At 40.6% G+C, this 23,074-nt stretch overlaps 1 protein-coding gene across 3 annotated transcripts in view; it reads right to left on the reverse strand.

Annotated features, from left to right (window-relative positions):
* Positions 1-1,368: 1,368 nt before the first annotated feature.
* Magi3 (membrane associated guanylate kinase, WW and PDZ domain containing 3) overlaps positions 1,369-23,074 on the reverse strand; it is a 227,632-nt gene continuing 205,926 nt past the window's right edge. The window contains exons 17-22 of one of the 3 annotated variants that reach the window (XM_038310992.1): positions 13,974-14,076; positions 13,170-13,296; positions 12,515-12,658; positions 5,545-5,683; positions 4,707-4,797; positions 4,029-4,147 (exon numbers count right to left, since the gene is read on the reverse strand). In XM_038310992.1, coding sequence (XP_038166920.1) covers positions 4,748-4,797; positions 5,545-5,683; positions 12,515-12,658; positions 13,170-13,296; positions 13,974-14,076 — 563 coding nt within the window. In that variant the 3' untranslated portion in view covers positions 4,029-4,147; positions 4,707-4,747. Of the gene's footprint in view, positions 4,148-4,706; positions 4,798-5,544; positions 5,684-12,514; positions 12,659-13,169; positions 13,297-13,973; positions 14,077-23,074 lie in introns of all 3 variants that reach the window. The other 2 variants (XM_038310990.1, XM_038310991.1) reach the window with 2 other exon arrangements.

Below are 23,074 nucleotides of genomic sequence, written 5' to 3' on the forward strand. Positions count from 1 at the left end.
ATTCTTCATAAGCATTCATATGCTCCCTCATATTTAATGCTGCTTATATGCATAGAGACCAAGTAGCTTTGAACAGGTTCAGCTTCTAAGTCAGTACCCTAGAGAACTTACAGCCTATCAAGTTCTGCTAAAGATGATAGACTTCCCAAATAAATGTATCTGTTGCTATTTATAAAATTGGTAGCGTTTAGGTGCAAGGCACACAAAGATAGACAGTTGCTCTGATGCATTCCCACTCTAGAGTGGACTCTGTATTTCAGTCAGGTTACGCAGATGTTCTTTGGTTATACGGTCATACAGTAGGCTCAGCTCCAGTCTACATCTTTGTGACGGTCACTAGGCAGAACCTTACTCAAGCTCTTGTGTGTCATCAATACTTTTGGTGAGAAATGGAAATATAAATGTGGAACTCCATTTGTCCAGATGTGTACAAGCATTTGGCTTTGTATTTCTGCACAAAAATAATAAATATCTTCACTATTTTGCTTTTTAATTTATGTGAATGCACACACAGAGTGTGCATCAAGGGCGCCTTAATGGATTTGGTTCTCTCCTACCATAGTTTTGGCGATGGAAGGGTTGGTGGCGGTGTTCTTATCTGCTGAGCCATCTCGCTGCCCAAATTTCCTTTAAATGAAGGTGTTCTCATGTAAAAATAAGAAGCCAAATGCTTTTGGGGTCCAAGACTCTTGATCAAGGAGTTGACACTGCTCAGAGCTGCTTAGCTGTAAGGTGCTAGAGCTGTCAGGAGGCAACACTGTGGGATTGCAGCAGCCCTGCCTGGTAACAGTGTTCACAGAACTTCATAGCAACTACTTTGAGCAGCTTTTGCTCTGACACATTTCCATTATTTCCATGTGGGTCTGGAAATAGAACTAGACTTTATTTTTAGTGTGAGGTCATGCAATTATAGGAATTTTTCTCCTGAAGAGTATTAATAAACCAGAGTTTTGAAGTAGGATTTAACACACACATGAAGTGAAATGAAATCAAATCCAGATATTTAACTCTAAGTTTAAAATAAATAAAATGTTTTTAAATAATGTGAATCACCCACCATGAAATTCTGTGAACTTGTGGTAAGTGGTATAGTGTTATTCCACTATAAATGTGTAGTACCTGAACTCCAGTGAGATGCAATGTCTTCACTAGTAGTGGAGAAAGGGGCGTTAAAAAATGTCTTTGCAATGAAATAATGGTATACAACTCAAGGCTTTCATTTACATATGAAATTCAGTACAGGCAAAGACACATTATTATGTCTTCCTGATTTTAAGACTCTTATGACTCAGATCTTGATGGGAACTAAGTCCGCAAACAGCAATGTTAAATGATGCTGACAGTTAAAAAAAAAAAAAAAGCAGGACATAATTTTTTTCTTTTTTAATATCTATATAAAAAATAACAAGCGATTTACAGATCTTTCTCTAATCAGAACCTCAAGTGTATATATAAAGGTACTGTACATATATAAACATTTACAACCAGGACATCCATATTTGCTCAGCATTCCAAGGCCACATGACTAAGTCAGTATATAATCAATACAGTGACAAGTTACTTAGGAAGTGCCACATCAGACTGACAGCATATGACATCAAAGTTATGTCACAGTTAACAATAAAAATAGGATTTGTGTCACTAATTGTGGACTATAGGGAAAATAAACCATTTCTGCGGTACTAAATTCTTAGCATTTATCAAGCCTCCTAATTTTGCTCTATTCAAGTAGTTATATATAACAGATGGGTAAATATAGTTCTGGGTGGAAGCATGTGTTTCCTACAGGGGTCAGTACAGTTGGTCACAGTGGAGTTTGTCAGACTCACAGGGTAACAGAATGAGTGTTCAAATACTCCATAAGTAGACAGTTTTGGTCTGAGAAATGTCTGTATTTATAGATGCTTCTGAATGCTGTTTCAGGGAACCTAACTAACATCCTGATCTATTGCATGAGGTTAAAAATTGTCTTCAACTTTCAGCAAACAGTTTTTCTTAGATTTTAGAAAAGAACTCTGAAAGCTTTTCCTGTTTTTATTTAACTAGCTAAAAATTAAAGTTCCACCACACAGTCTATACTGTATTAGTCTTGACTTGCTGCAGAAGCCCAATGCAGGCTCTGCTTCTAAATTCTTAAAACTCATGTATCTGCCCCCACATGAACTTCTCTATGCCACAGGAGCTGGTTCTTTGTCTGGCTGGAGCACTGGCTTCATGACTAAGTCTCTCACAATGATCTATATATTTTGGCTTTCCAATAATGTATTAGAGACTAATGATTAATAGTCAAGATATCCAGATATAGTAATTTTTCTTTGAAGAGAAATTGTATTTCCACGTGCTTCTGTCCTTCTCTCACTACTGCAGGTGGTCTGAGACACTCACTACATTAGGGTTGGCTAACATGGCAGGAGTTTGTTCATTCTGCTGCTTAGTCTTTCTCATTTTGAGCATTCAATTGTAAGGAATATCTTTAGCAGTTACTTGAAACACCTTAGCCATAAAAAAGCATCTTTAATATTTGACCTTTCCTGTAACACAGTGAGTTGCATTTTAAAAGTAGACGGTCAGAAGCTGTGAGAAGAGGCAAGTGCCAACTTTAATGATCAGCTAACAATTTCTTCCTCTGCAAGGACTCAAATATTTCTCTCTGTAAACATGCAACATGCTATTGAAAATATCTTCAAGCCAAACTGAACTGTTTGATGACTGGAAATATCATAATGGGAAGGATAAAACAGACATGATACAGTAGATAACTTGGCACGAATACGAGTGAGCTGTGACCACACTGCTAAGATCATGTCATTGCTGAGCGGGTGGCCTGAGCAGGGCGTGGCAGAGGAGCCCATGGGTGCAGCTCCTTCCTGAGCATGAGGAAGGGCAGCCAGCAAGGGCCAGGGGGGACTTAGCAATCTCAGAAGCCCTTCATGCAGCCGGCCAACTTGATGCTCCAATTAGATATTGAAGACTTTCTGGGGGGGGAAAAAAAAAACACCTCTCCCCTTTAAGAGAATGCTGTGTTATAGTAAAAGATAACAACTTAAAATTTCTTTGAATTATACAAAAGGTCACAGCTGTTTATCAGTCATGCCAATGGTGCCTGTGATTTTGTTTGCACGTGGCACCCTCCAGGGCCCTGGAGTGATGGGTGCTTTTCTGACTGGAGAGCTGTTTTCGGGTATGCCCCCTGCACGCTCCTTGCATTTGTCACTGGCCTCTGGATCTTTCTGTTTGTCATCTCCCGATTTATTTAACATCACCTTCTCTTCAGGTTCCTGCTTGAGCTTCTTTGCTGAGATCTGGACGTTTTCTCCTGCGGTTGGTTTCTTTCCTTTCTCCTTCTCAGACACCGCCCTACTAGCGGTGTTGTTAGTCTTTTTGGGTGAGAGAGATGTTTCATCAATTTTATGGCCCTTTTTCTCTGGAGACCTTGTTGTGTTTTTACCCAGTTGACTCTGCTTCAGATCTTTCCTGATGACACCCGACTTTTCTTTACCATCTGGGAGCTGTTCAGTACTGTTGAAAATATGGCCTGCTGCTCTTTGGCTCCCAGCCTCTGGTAATTTGCTCTCAGTGTTTGAAGGGCTGTTGCCTCCAATCTTTTGCTGCTTCTTGGGACTAGAAGAGCGTCCCCTGCCTTTTCTGCAGGGATCTTGTCCAGAGCCTGCCTTAGTGGTGATCTGACCTTTAGTCTCTCCTTTCCTAGGGCTGAGTGACCGATCTCTAGATTTTCCTTTGGGGTCACTTTTTAGGGGCCTGGGAAACTTTTCCACATGTTCCTCCAAATGTCGATTAGCTGACTTTTTGGGACTAGCAGATCTACCTCTTCGTGTGACGCCATTTTCTCCTTTTAGTAGACTCTTCTCATGCCCGTAACTATTGGGTGGACCCTTCTTACTCACATTTTTCTGGAGAACAATCTGATGCTTCGCTTCAGGCTGGCTTCCATTTAAAGTGCTTTTCTTTTCTGGTACAGTGTCCTTTAGTTCTTCTGCCTTTTCACATATCTGAGCTCTAATCAGAGAGTCTTCGGTTACTGGCACATTAGACTCTTCAAACATGGAAGCAGAATGTGAAGATGGGAGAAGTGGCTGTTCATCATAAATGACATTGGAAGATGAAGGACTATTAATATCCCAATCACCTAAAAAGTGATTGAGTAAAACACAGTTACACTCAACAGTTATAAACAGGAACAGTGAATTTTGAACTTTGACAGCCATTTGAGTGTGTAACTGGTTACACAGCCGAGGAGGAGTATGTTACATTGCTTATACACGTTTACGTCACTCTTTATAAAGGCAGATGCCTGTAGATATCTGCTCATACATGAAGGGTAGATTATCTTATAATTGTTTCACTTATGTACTGTAAGAGGTAATATATGATCTATAAATTATTCATAAATCCAAATAAGATACAAATAATAAAACTGGACCAAAGTAGCTGGTCCAAGAAACTTACTAACTTAGCTATTATTACTGTTTAAGTTAAGGATTTGCCAAAATCACTAGTGAAAAAGACCAGACCATAGTAACCCAAATGAGGTTTATGGGCACTGTAAATACTTTTCTTGTTAAGCTGTTCAATTTAATGTCAAAAGGAGACTGAAAAAGTGCAGAAGACAGGAGTAGATGTATTTATTAATAGCATCATTTTAATTAAAAAGAAAAAGAAGTGATTTAAAAGACATGCAAATTTACCAAGTCTTTTTAAGGAAAGACCAAGAAAAGCCCTGAAAGCCTTAATGTTGCTCAGGTTTCACGTAGGAGCACAGACCGGAAGGAGCCAAACCTGAAGAAGGAAGAGAAAAAGCCTAGGACTATGTGAAAACAAACCAGCACAGTCAGCACAGATGTCATGGGCACGTGTGCTGTATGAGCAGATGGTGGAAGGGAACACAGCCAGAGAACACAGCTGGAAGGGACTGCAGGAGCTTATGTCTACATGTGCCCTACAGAAGCTCTGATGGGGGCTGTAGGGAAGACACGCACAAAATGGGTGTTCTAGGATCATGCATTCTCAAAGTGAGTTTTAAAACACTGCGACAGTTCAAAACGTCTGATAAAGCCAAGGGCATTTACTATCAGTGCAGGAGTACAGACATGATCTCAGATTTACCTCCCTGTCCCCAGGTAGTGGGGCTATGGCGGTGACTAGAAAAATCCTAAAGTTCTGGCATTCATTGACACACTTATCTTACTTTAAGAAAATAACCTTTATTGGCAATGTGTAATTAGCCAAGGAGGGAATAAAGCTAGGATATTCTAAAGACATTTGAAATGTTTGCTTCTAATGTTCTCATTTCTTACAGGCATATTTCTCTACAAAAAGCACTATGTGCTTTCAGATGAAATAAAGACATCCATGCTATTTCAACAAATAACACTGTTTGGAACATCACTTGGATTATAGTAACATTCTTTGGTGGTGCTGGTGTCACTTCTGAGTCAGCCAGTAAGATGTCCATGCCCTCCAAAGGGGTGTCCCTGTCCTCCTGTCGGGCCCTCCCCAGCATGAGTGTTTAGCTGTTTTGCTTACCATGGTCAGGTATCAAGCCAGTTCCTGGCCTCAAAAGGAGGAGGACTTTATTTCCACCAGCCTGAATGAGCTCAATTGCTCGCGTATGTGTGATGCCTTGTGTAGGTTCCCCATTGATTTCAACAATCTGGTCACCAACCTGGACAAGGAACATTCACAACTGTGTGAAACAGCAGTTTTTCATTTCCACATTGTCAATAGAGCCCTTCACCCTGCTAAGTCATTCTTACTTGTGAAATCTTTAACCTAGCAGAGTGCAATTCTGGTGACAGCTGATGGGTCGATAGATAATGGCAACGAGAAGAGACAGTGTATGATTTTTATCTACTTTATAAAAATTTCACATGGGAAGGCTTTATGTGGTTACTAATCAGTATCAAGGATCAATTTTTCCCAAATGTTTGAGGCCCGAGACTGATCTCTAGTCTTGCGAGATAAAGAATTTTTTTTAAAAATCTAGTTTTCTACCAAAATTTAAAACAATAGAAAAGGTGGCATTTGTATATTAACCTAAATAACAGCATAGTAGCATCTAAATGACAACTGTACAGGTGCTTTCAAACACAAGCTAGTAAACTTACCAAAAAGCTGGGCAGATGACTGCTCGTAACAGAAGCTTTTCTGAGACTGGCCATTCTTTACATTGCCAGCGTATCCTTTACATGTGTGAGGCCTTAACTAAATGATATACTTGGAGATTACAATTTATAAAGCTTTGAGAATATATTATTTAGTGAGCACTTTTTTAAACCAATTACTGGATTCTATATAGTGACTTAAACACAAAATAATTTTCTGGGAAACAAAAAACTAGGATTAAATAAGATACCACAATGCTGGTGTCATTTACCAGAAGTATGTATTTTAAAAGAAAACAAAGCATATGGGGAAATTTAACAGTAAAAGACATGAGTAAAGATGGTGGCGTGATTTAAGAGCTACATCAAGGTGGCATGCAGCAGAGTATTTATTTTAAAACAAACAATGAGACATCACTGAGAATAAAAGCCCAAATATTGAGACATTGGTAAGATCGTATGAGTAGTGACAGACAGACTTGAGGGCTGAGGGCTGGAGAGACGGCAGTTAAACTGCGTTCAGTTTCCAGCACCTGCATAGCAGCTCAGAACTGCCTTTACCGCCAGTTCCAGGGGATTTAATAACTTTTTCTGGCCTCTGTGAGCCAGGCAAATACAAGCAAAACACTCAAAAAAATTAAAAATAAATCTGCAGATACAGCCTGACCTAACAGGAAGCTGAGGTCTAGTTATGTGGTTCCCACCAGACACAGCTTTAACCTTGTCCTAGGTCAGGGGTTTCATTTTTCTCACCTGTCTCGTGGGGCTGTAGGAGAGGGCTATGAGACATGATTACACACCAACTGTACACACGTCAGTCTTCAAGTTAGTGTAAAATGCATTGGCATAAAGATGTGACTGAATATATCCAATTCTACACAATGAAAAATAATCATAAACTATAGAACAAATAAAAGTGTTGTATATTTACAAAGAGAAAAAACATGTTTTACTCTTGCATAAATGGAGGTATGAAGGGTATCAGAAACCTGACCATCTAATCTACATGGGAAGTAGAAAAAGACAAGATCTAAGTAAGTTGGGAGTGTGGGGATCATGGGAAAGGGTAGAAGGGAAGGGGGGAGGAAGGAAAGGGAGTGGAGAAAAATATATAGCTTGATAAAAAGAATAAATAAATAAATGAAACATGACCAGCTGGTGAATTTAATTGTCAATATGCCTTAAACATTGCCTAGAATTCACATGTTGAAAACCTAACCTCTTAAGTCATATATTGGGGTTCTGAGGAGTGGGAACTTAGGAGGCAATTAGATTATTATCAGTGGGGAGTAGCTTTGTTTTAAAAGTGAGATCCTCTCTCCTAGGCATTCTTTGTCCCCCTGTCACATGCCTACTGTCTCAAAACTAGCACCACCACCAACAAGGGCATCTTAACATGAGATTTTTACAGATTCCAGATGTATAACAGTTTTTATATTTCCCCAAACTCAGGTGTTCAGTTACGGTAACAAGCCGACTAAGAAAAACACATGAAATGTACTCAAACAGCGAAGATGAAGATTACAGAACAGAAAACAGTAAGAAAGTCAGTTATCTAGAATAAGTGGAACAAAAGCCACTATTAAGCTCCTTTGATAAGTGATTAAAAAATTATTTCCCCAAGGAAGTATAGATAATAAAATATCTCTGAATAAATAATTCTGACAAAGGAAAACTAATGTGAGCACGATTAGTTCATCTCAAGAATGATGTCACAGTTTCAGTGACATTCTTTGTCTTAGGCCACAAACCAGTATATTTTATTTTTTTATTTTTTTTTCTCATGGTTTATTTTTTTTATATTTAAAAATTTCCATCTCCTTCCCTCCTCCTCCCCCCTCCCTCCCCTCCTCTTCCCCCTTCCCTCCTATAAATAAAATCTTAAAAAAATCTTGTAATTGAACAGACTTGCCAGCAGGTGGCGTTTTAACTTTAAAATAAAAATGGGAAGGAAAGGGAAAGTGTTGTGTCTGAGAGCTCGGTATTTAAAACCAAAGGGAAAAACACTCCTCTGGGAGGAGAGATGAACCTTTTTTTTTTTTTTTTTTTTTTTTTTTTGAGATTATAGGTTGTTATAAAACGTCAATAAAATGGTGAAAATATTTTTGAAAAGCTGAACATTCAACTCCAGTTTTACCAAAAAATCATGAGAAGAGAGGAGAAGGGAAAGGAGAGAGAAATGAAAGGCAGACGAAGGAAAGGAAAGGACGTTTCTGCAGACAGTGACTCCAGTGGTCAGCTGAAGCCAGTCTTAGTAAAACAGCTAGGCTTCAAAACTTAAAAACAAAAACCCAAAACAAAAGGCCTGGAGAAAAGAAGAGATGTTGCAGTTGTGGCTGCAGAGAGGCTCAGAGCTGAAGAGTTGCTGGTTCCCAGCACACAGTCATCTGTTACTCCAGTCCCAGAGGATCTGATGCCCTCTTCTGGCCTCTGAGGGTACTGAGTGCATGTGGTAAAAAGACCTATACAGGCAAGACACCCACACACATAAAATATTAAATCTTTAAAAACTCACTGTCTTCTAAAGCATAAAGTCTGACACATGGATTACATTATCTTACAACCTATTAAGAAATGATATGCCTTCTGAGGAAATCCAACCCAGACGATCTCAGCAAGGAGATCCTCGGATTTAAGTCTGTAAGTGTAGGTATTGCCACTTACCTCATGACCAACAGTGCATAAGTGGCAATAACACATTGCTTGGAAGACAGAACTGAGAATCTGACTTCCTTGCTTTCAGCGCTAGGGATAGAAACTTAGGCCTCAGGTATGCTAGACACACACTGAACAATACCCCAGGATTTAAGGACCAGCTTCAGACTCAAGATATTTCCAGATCCTCTGCTGACACGCAGTGTCTTCCCACCCATAAGCTAACATTCTCTTGGTGTCCAAATTATACTAGTACATTGTTGCTGTACCACTAATCCTGTCTACCCAATTATAAGAGCTGAGGACAAATCTTCATTTTCTAAAAATTTCAATATCTAGGAGCTGGTGCAGTAGCTCAGTGGGTAGAAGTATTTGCTGCTAAGACTGACAGACTTAAGTTCAATACTGGGGTCCACATGATGGAAAACAAGCACCAATACCCTCAAGTTGTCCTCTGACATGCACCTTGGCATGTGCACCCTCACACATGTATGCATACACTTAATAATTTTAAAGATTAGTTATCTAGATTTATCCATCCATTCTAACCTCTTGATATCTATAAGCATCTATAAAGTACTAATCTTGATTTAAAAACTCACCCGGGACATCCTTTTGAAAAATGTTTATGAATTACCCACCAGATATTCAAGGCGCTGTATGAAGAACTGAAGACACTGTGATTCAAAGGCACAGAGTACAAACTGCTAACATGGAGACCAGTAAGGGAGGAAGGAGGCAAGAGAGGTGTGGCCCTTTCATGGCATCACGGAGAGTGTTAGTTGAGACCTCTCTGAAAGCTGACCTATTTTATTATTATTCTGATCTGAATATAACAGTTAAGTCTACTTTTGTTTTCAAAATCTAGTGTTTATTTTTTAAATAAAAGTAGGTTCAGTCATGGGACTTTCAGTTTCTGATATCTTTTAGAAATACACATTACCTGCTTTTAAGGCCTGTTTGGCTTACAATTGTATGATGGAATTAGATCCGAGGGCTTGATTTGGAACCAACATTTTAAAAAGAAGAAATGTAAGCCAGGCAGCGGTGCTGCACATCTTTAATCGTAGCACCAGGAAACAGGCAGGCGGATCTCTGAGTTTGAGGTCAGCCTGGTCTACACAGGGAAACCCTGTCTTGAAAAACCAAAAAAGAAGAAATGTGAACTACCTCAGCAGAGGAGAGGTAAAGAGGAAGAGCATGAGGGGAGAGGATCAAGAGAGCGCTAAAGCATGTCACAATGGATCCTAAACTGAGACTCAAAAAGAAGCTGCTTAAAGCTATATTGCTACAAAATGGTAGGAAAAAGGTTTGATTTGTATCTTCCTCAATTCTAAAACCTGAGCTTTTTTCACTCTGTTGAACTATGTAAGAAAGCAAGCAGGCTAGCCCCAACAACTCTGTATCAGCTGCTCCCAATGGCATTTTGCCTTCCTGCTTATAATAAACCCTCAGGCGTTGGTGTGTGATTTTGCATTTCTAACCTTTCTGATTGCTTTACTTTTCTTGTGCACTAATTGTAGGCCCCACTCAGAGTTATGTCCATGGACTGCTGCTCTCTAAAACTCTTTGAGTGATTTAATCTACCACAAACACTTGCCCTTTGCTTCTGTCTGTCTGGGTCATGTCACTGTCTAAGGCCTGTGAAATACACTTGGACAGCTAACTGGTACCTCTACTTTAATATGATAAAAAAATTATAGCAGCTGGTTGTCAAATTCTTCCTCACCTGAGCTTTTTTTTTTTTGTCACACAGGTAAGAATAGGTATAGACAAAAGGTTCTGTCCTGCCCAGTCCCACAGCTGTTCAGTCCCAACAAAACACACAGAGAATTATAGTAATTATAAACTGTTTGGTCTATTAGCTCAGCCTTATTATTAATTAGCTCTTACAATTTAAATTAACAGATAATTCTTGTCTGTGTTAGCTAGGTGGCTTAGTACCTTTTATCAGTGAGGCAGTCTCATCTTGCTTCCTCTGCGTTTGGGTGGTGACTGGGTCTTTCCTCTTTCCAAAATTCTCCTAGTCTGGTTGCCCTGCCTATACTTCCTGCTTGGCTACTGGCCAATCAGTGTTTTATTAAACCAATATGAGTGACAAATCTTTCACAGCAAGGAGGTCCCCCAGACAGTCTTTGTCTTTGTCCCCTTGTCTCTCACTGATCAGATACTTAATGGATCATCTAAGCTGGTCCTTCCTTCACTGGAAAGTGATCTCTTCCATTTTACCTTCTACCTAAATCATTAGCAGGCAAATTCTCCTCATACCACCACTTCATGCATGAGTAACAGCGACTTCTCTTCTCCACCCATCTGTACACTGCAGGTAGACACTTCTTAGCAGCATGCTGCTCTGAAAAAAATCTTTGCTCAAAAGCCTACTGTGGCTTTCCATTGCCCGGCACCTCCATACTTCTAACCCATGCTTTCTTCACCTCATTTCCTTCCACTCTCCTGTATACATCCTAAATAATGACGTCACTCAGCCACAGAGTTCCCTGTTATGTAGAGTGCCACTCTTCATTTCACCCATTGTTATTTCTTCAGCCTCTTTCCTGAACTGTACTTATCTTCAGGCACCTTTGTTAGTCGCTCTCTCATCTTGTGCATATGTCTGTTCATTTTAGGGTAGGATTGATATCACACTCTCACCAACTTATTTAACAACAGACTTAACGTCATGGTTAAGGCAAATACTCAAAACTAGTTTTGAAACAAATGATGGGTATGAAGCGGTAATGTGGAAAAGCAAAGCTGCAATCACCCAGAAGATATTTTTGTTTCTGAAACAATGTCTATTCATGTAGCCCATGCTGGCCTCAAACTTGCTATGGTAGCAGATGACCTTGAACTTGCGACCCCTCTGTCTCTACTTCCAAGTGCAAAAATTACAGGTGTGCACCACTGCTTTTATGTGGTGCTAGGAATTGAGCCCAAGGCTATATACTATGCAAGCACACTACCAGCTGAGGTACATCTCACCCCCACCCCCGAGCCTTTTCTGATTATTAGAGCTAAGAATAATTTGTCTTACTATTAACTCAATTAAAAGGGTTCTTCTTCCCTGGTACCTCCTAATGACAGACAGAGGAAACCCAAAGTTCTCTTGGGTAGCAAGAGGGAGGCTGTCTAGAACATAAATTTTTAGTGATGACTATTGAATTAACTAGTTTTTAAACATTAAAGCCAACAGTTTTCTATGTAAAATTCCTCTTTAACATGCAGAGGACAAAAAAATGCAGATCTTGAAGCCATTTAGTCTCCAGTGCCTTATACAACGCTGGGGTTGCACGGTTGAGAAAGCCTACGATAAAGTATTACTGATATGGATTCTGGTCTTTCTAATAATAAAGGTTGGCAGACCAGAATTTTCTGCCTCTTCAGGGAACTAAGTGGAAAAAACTCCCTGGGCTTATTATGTTTTGGAAGAAATTGGAGTCTTTTTTTATCCTGCTGAATTTAAGACTTTTAATAAGATGGAAGTGTATTTGATTTATTAATTCATTGGCCTTGTATGCTGACTATACGAGAACTAATTTTTCTAACAGACACACGAAGAAACCATCAAACTAAGAAACCCTGGGTGGCCAGGAAAGCACAACAGCAGCATGTGGCTGCTTCTAGGAAAAACTCATTTCTTAGGTGTCGGAGGTTTCTGCATTCCCTCTAATGCAATTATTTTTAAAAGTTTCCAGTCTAGAGTCAGAAGTAAAGGTTGCAAAAAGAAGCCAACTCACGTGAATCCTGCCGTCTTTGATGGCAGGGCCATCCTCAGCGAGGCGAAGGATGAACAGCCCCATATTGTACTCTTTCCCTCCTCGGAGGCTGAACCCAAAGCCCCGAGGGCCCCTCTCCAGCTCTACTGGGTAACACCCAAGGCTCTGGAAGGAAGAAGCAGGATAGGACGTTCTTATGCACTGCTTTTGCTACATCTTGAAGAGAATCTGCCTGTACAGCCGAGAGACGTGACTACTCCTGATATGCAATTCTAGGACGTAAGGAATGCTAGTTTGGGCTGCTATTTAATTTTTATAAATTCATTAGAAGATTATGCAGTCTTCTAGTTGGTCAATGTGAAACAGAACAAGTTAGAGAACAGAATTTTTAAATTTTTAATTTAAAAAAAATTTCTCTAACCAATAAGCAAAAAAATCTCCCCCTATTTAATTAACTATAATACCATGTACCTGTACATATTTAGCCTATGTTTAAATTACAGGGTAAAGTTTTATCTTTATACCCTCTTGTATGGTATAGTAAATTCCAACTATTTTAGCAGTTCTGTAAAAATTAGTAATTTTGGAAGTAAATGTATTCAAACAGATTTGCAATAAAAACACCAATGTTAGTGATACAGTAACCCAAAATTTCAGCACCAGGGTGCTTGTTTACCTGAGTGTGCCGACTTCCCACAACTGAAATCACTGCCGTGTCAGGCTGTGCGAGGTGCTTGTGGTCAGACCATGAATGTCTGTAGGAACTGCAAACATCTTTCCCAATTTCACCTTCTAGGGCAATTCTGTGAGAGAAACCAAGGCATAATCTACCCGAGGAAATGAAAAACAGTCTAAGAAGAAATGTAGATCAACTTCTCTTTTCTTGAAGCTGAGCCTTGCCATCCTCCATCCTTACAAGATGCTGCAGACAGACTATCTCTAGGACCAGAACTGCCAGAAAAAAGGCTGCTCATTTCCTCCAGAGTAGCTTAACGCCTGTGCACACTGCCTCACTTCCTTCAGTGGTGTCCTGATCCAGTTGCTCTCTCAAAGAAAGTTACACTCAAAAAAACCTGAGGCTGGAGCAGATATGGTGACCTTGCCACCCTGAGAAATGGACCTCTCAAAGCCCCAAGGCCTGGGGAGAGGCTGGATTTTCTTTTGTGACTAATGTTTTTAATAACAGGACGAATTGTCACTCAGTCTTAGGCAATGCAAGAAGACTGACTCGAGTGGGGCCCGGCCTTCCCTACTGAAGTGGTTTCCAGGAGAAGCACAGTCAGTTGCTGTGTCAGGCTGACTGGGTCTATGTGCTGTGCCTGGGATGGGGACTGGGAAGGGGAGACAGTCTGGGTGGGGACGGCGGGGATGAAACGCACGGCAGTCTCCACCTGGCTGTCTGGCTTATGCACGACTGCCTGGGAGAGGGAGAGTGGACAGCGGGGAGATGAGAAAAACCCAAAACCTGAGAGAGCCACACCTGTCCCCAGGTATGTGGTTGGTCTGTGCCTGCCCCACGGACCTGTGCTGCAGTGCTGGGCTTTGCCGGGCTGAGTTTGTTCCTGATGGTGGACCATGATGCTCTGTCCAAAGGAGAAAACAACAGAAATCAGAATCTGTACATGAAAACACGAAGACCAAGTGGATCGTTAAGTAAACAATAGTAATGGTTACAGTTCCCAGTTTGCGGCTTTCATAGAACTGTACTATTATGTCCTGGAGTTGGAACAGAATGCCGTTCCCCTCTGGCTTTAAATAACATGACTCAAGAGGATAGCAGCTATTTCTAATTTCATATTCTCACCCTGTCTGTCTCTTCCGTACATGGTAATTAGAACTGCATACATCAGTCATCCCTGTGTAGAGGACAGAGCTCCAAGGGATACTGCTCAGCCCACTCTAAGTTTCCAGAGCACAGGTTTTTTTCCTTCCTGATAATGCCAAGTTTCAAGATGCTGGAGCACACCGGGTGCAGGCACTCAACACATCTTGGAATTTGCATTTTTATTCTGCCTGATGCTGAGCATCAAAGATCAAAGACCCCTAGACTTTTGAGGGAAATGGTAAAGATTTCCTGGTTTTTGTTTTCTAAGAGCACAAATGCAAGAGAGTATTGTGTCCACATCACTCTTAGCTGCTGGGGAACTGACTACAGAGCAACCACGGTCTACAGCCACAACTAGACAGACACAAGAAGACAGACAAAGGAGGATCTTTATCCACCATCATCAAAATGATGTCTCATCTGGAACTGCATTCTCTTCAAGTATATATCTAGAAATTATTTTATAAAAATGTTCAATGTGGAGTATCTTGGAGTATAATGGAGAAAAGAAAATGTGATGTTAAAGATAAGGGATGGAAATAGGAAACTTTGTATGCCGGGAGTAGAAACTTCAGGCTTTACAAATCACTATTCTTGGATTCTATTTCTATAATTTTGATTATGTTGTTTCCCTTCAAAATTGTATTTAAGAACATCACATGCTGGACGAGGGTGGTACACACTTTTAATCTGAGCACTCCAGAGGCAGAGCCAGGTGGTTATCTGTGTTCAAGGCCAGCCTGGTACAGAGTAGGTACTGGGACAGCCAAAACTGCACAGAGAACCCCTGTCTCAAAAAACAAAACAAAAAGAGAATGTCTTGCAACTAGAAGCTGTAACTATTCCTAACAGCACAGGCAGATGGTAAGAAGTGAAGAGGACAGAAAGGGAACACAGTCCAGCCGGGCCGGGGCAGTTCTAAACTTGCTTTGCTGTGGGGCTTGTGCCAACACAAGCCCACTAGATGAGGACACATGGGACGAAGTCCTAGGCCAGACCTTGTCATTGAAAACAAGTATCCCAGGAGAGAAAATGGAGTAGAGTAGGGTGCCAACCTTTTCTCTGCAATGAATGTGTCTCTTCTATATTGCAGCAGTCAAAATTTCTACTAGTGGATTTAAGAGGCTACAATTTGACCTCCTAACTTTTCCAAAATATGAAAAAAAACTATGTATTTAGTTTTTGAGACAGGGTTCATGTAGCCCAGGCTACCCTTGAAAATGTTATGTAGCTGAAGATGACCTTGAACTTTAACCTGCAGTGCCTACCTCCTGAGTTCTGAGATCCCATACTCAGTTTATGTAGTGCTGGATTTGAACTCAGGACTTCAAGTAAGCTAAGCAAGAATTCTACCAACTGAACTAAATTTATAGTATTTTTTCTTTTATTTTTTCTCATTGTATTTATTTATTTTTTTACTTTTTAAGATTGTAATTACATTTCTCCCTTCCTTCCCTCTGAATCATCCTTACTTTCTTTCAAATTCATGACCTCCTTTTTCTCCTCTTTTATTCTTTTTTAAAGACAGGGTTTCTCTGTAACTTTAGAACCTGTTCTGGAACTTGCTCTGTAAACCAAGCTATCCTCAAACTCACAGACATCCACCTGTCTTTGCCTCCCGAGTGCTAGGATTAAAGGTATGTGCCACCACTGGCTGGCTCCTTTATCATTCTTACTGCATGTATATATGTGTACATTTATACATATACAGCTCTCTAACTGGATATAAGACTCATTCAACAAGATGGAAGCCACACATATTACTGGAAACCTAGCTAACTACTCAGTGCTAGTGAAGTTAAGGTTACTGTAGGAGAATCTACACCCACGAATTAACAAAGAGAATATAATCCCTCACAACAATCAAAACATTTGTCATTAAATCCACAGGTAAGGAAACTTCTCTTTGTCACAGACTGAGACCAGTACCAAAACCCACAACCTCAAAAGGCAGAACTGTGGAACTCAGTCCTAGAGAATACATCTAAAAAACACTCTTGCAACAAGGCTCAGGGAAAACTATGAAAAAGGGGCAGAAAGTTTGTAAGAACCAAAGGGTCAGAGTCTGCTGTGAGACTGTGTCTCTTAGGAATGTCCGAGGCTATATCCATAAAGTCACCAAAATGACAGCCCACACGTGAGCTGAACAAGGATGACACCAATGGACAAAGTGGATTGGGGAAAAGGTCATGAGACCTCAACCCTATACGGTGCAGTGGTGGTGCACACCTTTATCCCAGCACTCAGGAGGCAGAGACAGGAGAATCTCTGTGAGTTTGAGGCCAGCCTGGTCTACAGAACAAATTCCAGGATTGGCTCCATAGCAACTGGGAAACTCTCTCTCAAAAAACAACAAAACAAACAAAACAAAACAAAAAAACAAAAAACTACAGGACAGACAACTGAGGAACTCTGGAAGCGGGAGAAGTCGTCTCCTCAGGGAAGAGTACACCCAATGGTCAGCCCTAAAAACGCACATACAAGTAACATGATGCAAACTGAGCAAGTTTTATCTAATTGGTTTTCTTGTCACCAATTTGAACTTCCCTTGGCTCCTGGGCCTCTAGTTTCAACATAACCAATGAAACAAACTATTTTGCTTTAAAACTTAAGGTAAACTTTTTGTCATGTATGAGATACTAACCAGGTTAGTCACCTAGACACAAGCCTTCATATTCTATCTTTTGTTCAAAATGTTACTTTCTCTTCCTTGTGAGACCCTTCTGGCTCCTTATGCATACTGATTTCATTGTTTCTAAAATGTTGATCACACTGTGCCAGAGGTTGTCAAACACCTTCCTTCCTGCTAGATTATGATCTCTTTGATTAAAGGAATCACACCCTCTTTGTATTCCTGTTCCCTCTGGAAATTTCTGTCCTACTTTTACTTACTGTGTGTGTCATCTTCTATTTACCTGCCTCCAAATTTGAGAGCCCTTTACTGAGTTGAAATAAATCTCTTCTTGTCATTATAAATCCATAGTTACTATTTGGGGGATAAAAATTGATGGGAAAATTTTATCTATCAGCAAGATGACAGGGAGATACTTATATCTTTGTATGAGTCCAATGCAGGTATGAGAAAACTTTTTTTCTATTAAAGGTAGTTAATCTGACATGGACCCTTATTTTCTGACTCCAAAGAAAAATTAAAGGGTATGTTGTGAAATACAAATTAAATAACAATGACACAATCCTTCAGATTGAAATAATGCAGATATGTGGAGAGATCTCTGAATTCAAGGCTGTCTCAAACAAACAAACAAACAAATAAGCTGATAATACCAAGTAAAGACTAGGATCTAAAGGCTCAAGAAGAAATCTTGGTATTTTAGTGAGGTAGAGATTATGAAAATGCTCTCATAGTACTGAGCCAAACTGGTATGTTAATGACAGAGCAAGTAATACTATTCACAGAAATTTTCACACTGTTTTATAAGGAACCCATCCATATAAATGTGTGTATCACAGAATTGTTTTTGATGCTTGGAACTGGGGGCAATGTGGAAAGATAGGTCAGATGAGGTAAACACACACAGGAAACTATCAAGTAACAATGTGGATATACCCTAGATGTACATAATGCTTTAAGAACAAAGCACAAGCCAGCAAAAATATATAAACAAGTCAGCGTTCATCAACATTAGAATGTTTGCGCATCAGAGGGTATTTACCAAGAAAGTACAAGCCAAGTACAAGTCAAAAGACAAATAACTAAAAGTGATACACATGAAAAGGTCTAGTACTCAGAGTAAGTAAAGAAATCTTAAGCTGGGCGGTGGTGGCGCACGCCTTTAATCCCAGCACTTGGGAGGCAGAGGCAGGCGGATCTCTGCGAGTTCGAGGCCAGCCTGGTCTACAAGAGATAGTTCCAGGACAGGCTCTAAAGCTACAGTGAAACCCTGTCTCAAAAAACAAACAAACAAACAAAAAAAGAAATCTTATAAAAAAGAAAAAGCAAGGGAGCTATAAATAGGCAAAGGATCTGAATAGATATTTCTCCAAAGCACAGGAAAAGATGCTGAATTTAACATTACTAGTCACCAGTGAAATGCAAAGCCACAGCACAATGAACTAGCACTTCCCTCCTATTAGAGTGGCTAGGATGAAAAACCACACCCACAATGAAAAATTAAGGTTTGCTAGAGAAAGAAACCAGACAGACGAGGTCTGTACTCTATGATGACACTAGAGAAAGACACCAGACAGACGAGGTCATGTTCTATGATGACACTAGAGAAAGACACCAGACAGACGAGGTCATGTTCTATGATGACACTAGAGAAAGACACCAGACAGACGAGGTCTGTACTCTATGATGACACTAGAGAAAGAAACCAGACAGACGAGGTCTGTACTCTATGATGACACTGGAGAAAGAAACCAGACAGACGAGGTCATGTTCTATGATGACACTAGAGAAAGACACCAGACAGACGAGGTCATGTTCTATGATGACACTAGAGAAAGACACCAGACAGACGAGGTCTGTACTCTATGATGACACTAGAGAAAGACACCAGACAGACGAGGTCATGTTCTATGATGACACTAGAGAAAGACACCAGACAGACGAGGTCTGTACTCTATGATGACACTGGAACCAGACAGACGAGGTCTGTACTCTATGATGACACTAGAGAAAGACACCAGACAGACGAGGTCATATGCTCTATGATGACACTGGAACCAGACAGACGAGGTCTGTACTCTATGATGACACTGACACCAGACAGACGAGGTCATGTTCTATGATGACACTGGAACCAGACAGACGAGGTCATGTGCTCTATGATGACACTGGAACCAGACAGACGAGGTCATGTTCTATGATGACACTGGAGAAAGACTACTGACAAGTTTAAAGAGGCAAACAGTAGATGTGCGGTTGCTGAGAAATGGGAAATAATTATGGAGTTTCTTTTGGGGGCTGATAAAATGTGGAATAGTAATGGTTAGACAACCCTGTGGATAAATTAAAAAAAAATACCTCCCCACACCATGCCCAAAATGATCTTCCAGAACAGCACTAAACTGAACATGTTGGAATGAATTTCATAATCTGTGAATTTATCCTACTTAAAAGAAAAAAGAAGATATGACAACTAGATAGCGTAAGGAATTTTAGAATCTTTGACTGGATCCTAGAAAACAGAAAACAAACAAAAATCCCTTAGTTCTGAGAACAGGCCCCACCATAGCAATCTATAGCATAGTATCATGTGTCCCTTGCAACCGAGAAACTAATGACAATACATTTTACTTTAAAAGACATACAAAGGAAAATGAACAAATGAAGCATACGAGAAGGTAAATGAGAATGGAATTTGGAGAAATGGCAACACACACAACAAACGGAGAGAAGGAGAATAAACAACAGAACTAAATGGAGAAAAAGACCCAGATGATGTCCACATCGCTCCAGAATACATTCTTGGTAGCAGTGGTAATTTAAAGTCTTAAACAGGACTTGACAAAACATTAGGAGTCATTTTTTGGGGAAAAAGTTTTCTATGTGGTAAGCAGAACGTACCAGGCACATTCAATTCCTGTACCAACTTTAAGGCTAAAGTAGTGTGGGGGAGGCAACAGAAAGGGTGGACACAGGTCCAAGTCATGACTGGAGTTTGACAGCTTTTGTATGGCATATGGCACTTGCCTTGTCGTTTCTTTGGCAAAGTAGGCCCAGGTATTAAATAACACCTTGCAAAGGGAAGATGAAAGGCTGAGGAAACACACTGTTCTAGGTGCTAACCATTTCCTGCTCAGTGAAGGGCTTGTGCAAGCAGGTGACGGGTACCAGGTAAGAGGCTATGGAGCCTAGAGGAATGATGTGAACAGCTCTCAAGAGTCATCTCATTGCAAGGCGGCTGGTAAGGTTTACACTGGATTCAACGAGACATTTGGAAGACTTACAGATCCATGAATGAAAATTTTAGAACAAAAGGGTGACTTTTTATTATTTGCTGAGTAAAATAAGGGATTCTGAACATTTCCATAGTGTACAAATATCTAGAGTACAATAAAATGACAAGCAATCACTGAATTAGTTTTCTCCCATTTCCCCATTTCTTCCTAGTGGTGATTAACATCATCATGTCGGCTACTTTAAACATCTGTCCAGAAATACTTGGGCTAAAATGTCAAAGGAAGATTTTACTCTTGAAAGAAAAAAAGCGATGCAGGATAACCTTCTAGAAAAGTTTGCCAGCCTGATATGGTGGTGCAGGTCTTTAATCCCAGGACTGGGGAAGCAGAGGCAGGGAGACCTCTTGGTGTACAGAGTGAGTTCCAGGACAGCCAGGGTTGTTATACAGAGGAACCATCTTTCAGAACAAAACAAAACAAAATTATCAGTGACAACTGTGAATAAACAATATACTAGGAGAAAGAAATGGTTGTTCTCCTACCAAAGTATCCCAAGAACACTCAAGTATGATCTGCGGCCAGTAGCAGTTGCACATATAAGGACAATGAGAGTAAGCAGTCAGGAAAAAACATTACCGTTTGATAGAATATTTATGTGGCTTTACTTTGTGTTTTATAAAAGTAGCAGCCTGAGATAGACTGGGACGCTGACGGTTACTCCCTGCAGTCGCTAGTCTTGTACCGCAGTCCACTCTACTACTCAGCACCGCTCACGCCAGGTATAAAGGTAAAGAGCACACACAGTGCCATTCTTTGGCACTGACTTCTGCTTTATAATTTGAGTCACAAAATAAATGTTAAGGAGAGAATGCTCATGAATAAATACCCACCATAGTACCCTGGACAGAAAGAAGACTTATAGAATACCTTAAAGGTAAAACCATGAGAGTAATCCAGTAGGAACAAAAAAGAAAGGCACCTGGGAGTGGTGGCAAGCCTAAAGTTGTGGCAGGCTGAGGTGGAAGGGCCACTGGAGAGAAGGAGACTGAGACCAGACTTGATAACACAGCAAGACGCTATGGGGCTGGGGGTGGACTACAAACCACCTGGAAATTGACTTTAGGATCAAAGAGGAAAGATGGAACATAAATAAACAAAACTATGGGGAACCCTAATTGCTATCCATCTCCTCTTGACAGTACTGGGGATCCAACCCAGGGTCTGTGCAAGCGTTCCTCCGTTGGGCCACATTCCCAAGGTATGAGGAGATGTTATATGGAAGAGGTATGAGGAGATGTTATATGGAAGAGGTATGAGGAGATGTTATATGGAAGAGGTATGAGGAGATGTTACATGGAAGAGGTATGAGGAGATGTTATATGGAAGAGGTATGAGGAGATGCTATACGGAAGAGGTATGAGGAGATGTTATATGGAAGAGGTATGAGGAGATGTTATATGGAAGAGGTATGAGGAGATGTTACATGGAAGAGGTATGAGGAGATGTTATATGGAAGAGGTATGAGGAGATGCTATACGGAAGAGGTATGAGGAGATGTTATATGGAAGAGGTATGAGGAGATGCTATACGGAAGAGGTATGAGGAGATGTTACATGGAAGAGGTATGAGGAGATGTTATATGGAAGAGGTATGAGGAGATGTTATACGGAAGAGGTATGAGGAGATGTTATACGGAAGAGGTATGAGGAGATGTTATATGGAAGAGGTATGAGGAGATGTTATATGGAAGAGGTATGAGGAGATGTTATACGGAAGAGGTATGAGGAGATGTTATACGGAAGAGGTATGAGGAGATGCTATACGGAAGAGGTATGAGGAGATGTTTCATGGAAGAGGTATGAGGAGATGTTATACGGAAGAGGTATGAGGAGATGTTATATGGAAGAGGTATGAGGAGATGTTATATGGAAGAGGTATGAGGAGATGTTATACGGAAGAGGTATGAGGAGATGCTATACGGAAGAGGTATGAGGAGATGTTATATGGAAGAGGTATGAGGAGATGTTTCATGGAAGAGGTATGAGGAGATGTTATACGGAAGAGGTATGAGGAGATGTTATATGGAAGAGGTATGAGGAGATGTTATATGGAAGAGGATCTTAACTCTTTTCTTCTCCTCATTATCACTACAAAATCAGGACAAGTGACGGGAGCATTACAACGTGCTTCTTAGTAATTCATAGACAAAGAACACAGGCTGGTTCAAACTGGTTCCTAATTAGAAATTCCTAATGCCTGAAAGGCATCTTTTGAGCAAGGCCAAACACTATTCCAGGCTCCCAGCATGTGTTCTATGCCCTATGGAGGAGCCATTCCTACGGGCTCCACCATCCTGCTCATACAGCAGCTGCCCAGAACCAAGCTCTGCTTCCGAGAGGGCACACCATGGCACGGACCTGATGTATCAACAGCAACTCCGTCTAAACCCTTTCAAGCCAAGACTTAAACATTAAGGAAACAAGATCTGAAAGCTATCAATTTTCACTTCTGGATGCTTCTTCAGTTTATAAATAAATGGCTACCACTCACCAACTAAATGACTTTTCTTGAGCAGCTGACAACTTTATAATAAACTGTCTTTTGAGATATAAAATGAAAAAGGCGAGAAATGAGATTGCAGGGCATATAAACAGCTCTCTCACACTCCGTGCTGGTACTGTGTGGAGGCTTGAGGATAGCCCCCAGGGGCTCATGTTTGCACGGGTGGGCCCTAGTTAGTCGAACTATTTGGGCAGAATTGGAAGGCAAAGGCTTGCTGGAATCGGTGTGGCCTTGTTTGAGGTTTTAACACTCCACACCAGGCATGCTCTTGCTATCTCTTTATCTGCAACTTTTGCATCAGGTGTAAGCTCTCAGGTCCAGCTCCA

The sequence above is a fragment of the Arvicola amphibius genome, chromosome 14 (assembly GCF_903992535.2).
Source record: "Arvicola amphibius chromosome 14, mArvAmp1.2, whole genome shotgun sequence".
NCBI classification, from domain to species: Eukaryota; Metazoa; Chordata; class Mammalia; order Rodentia; family Cricetidae; genus Arvicola; species Arvicola amphibius.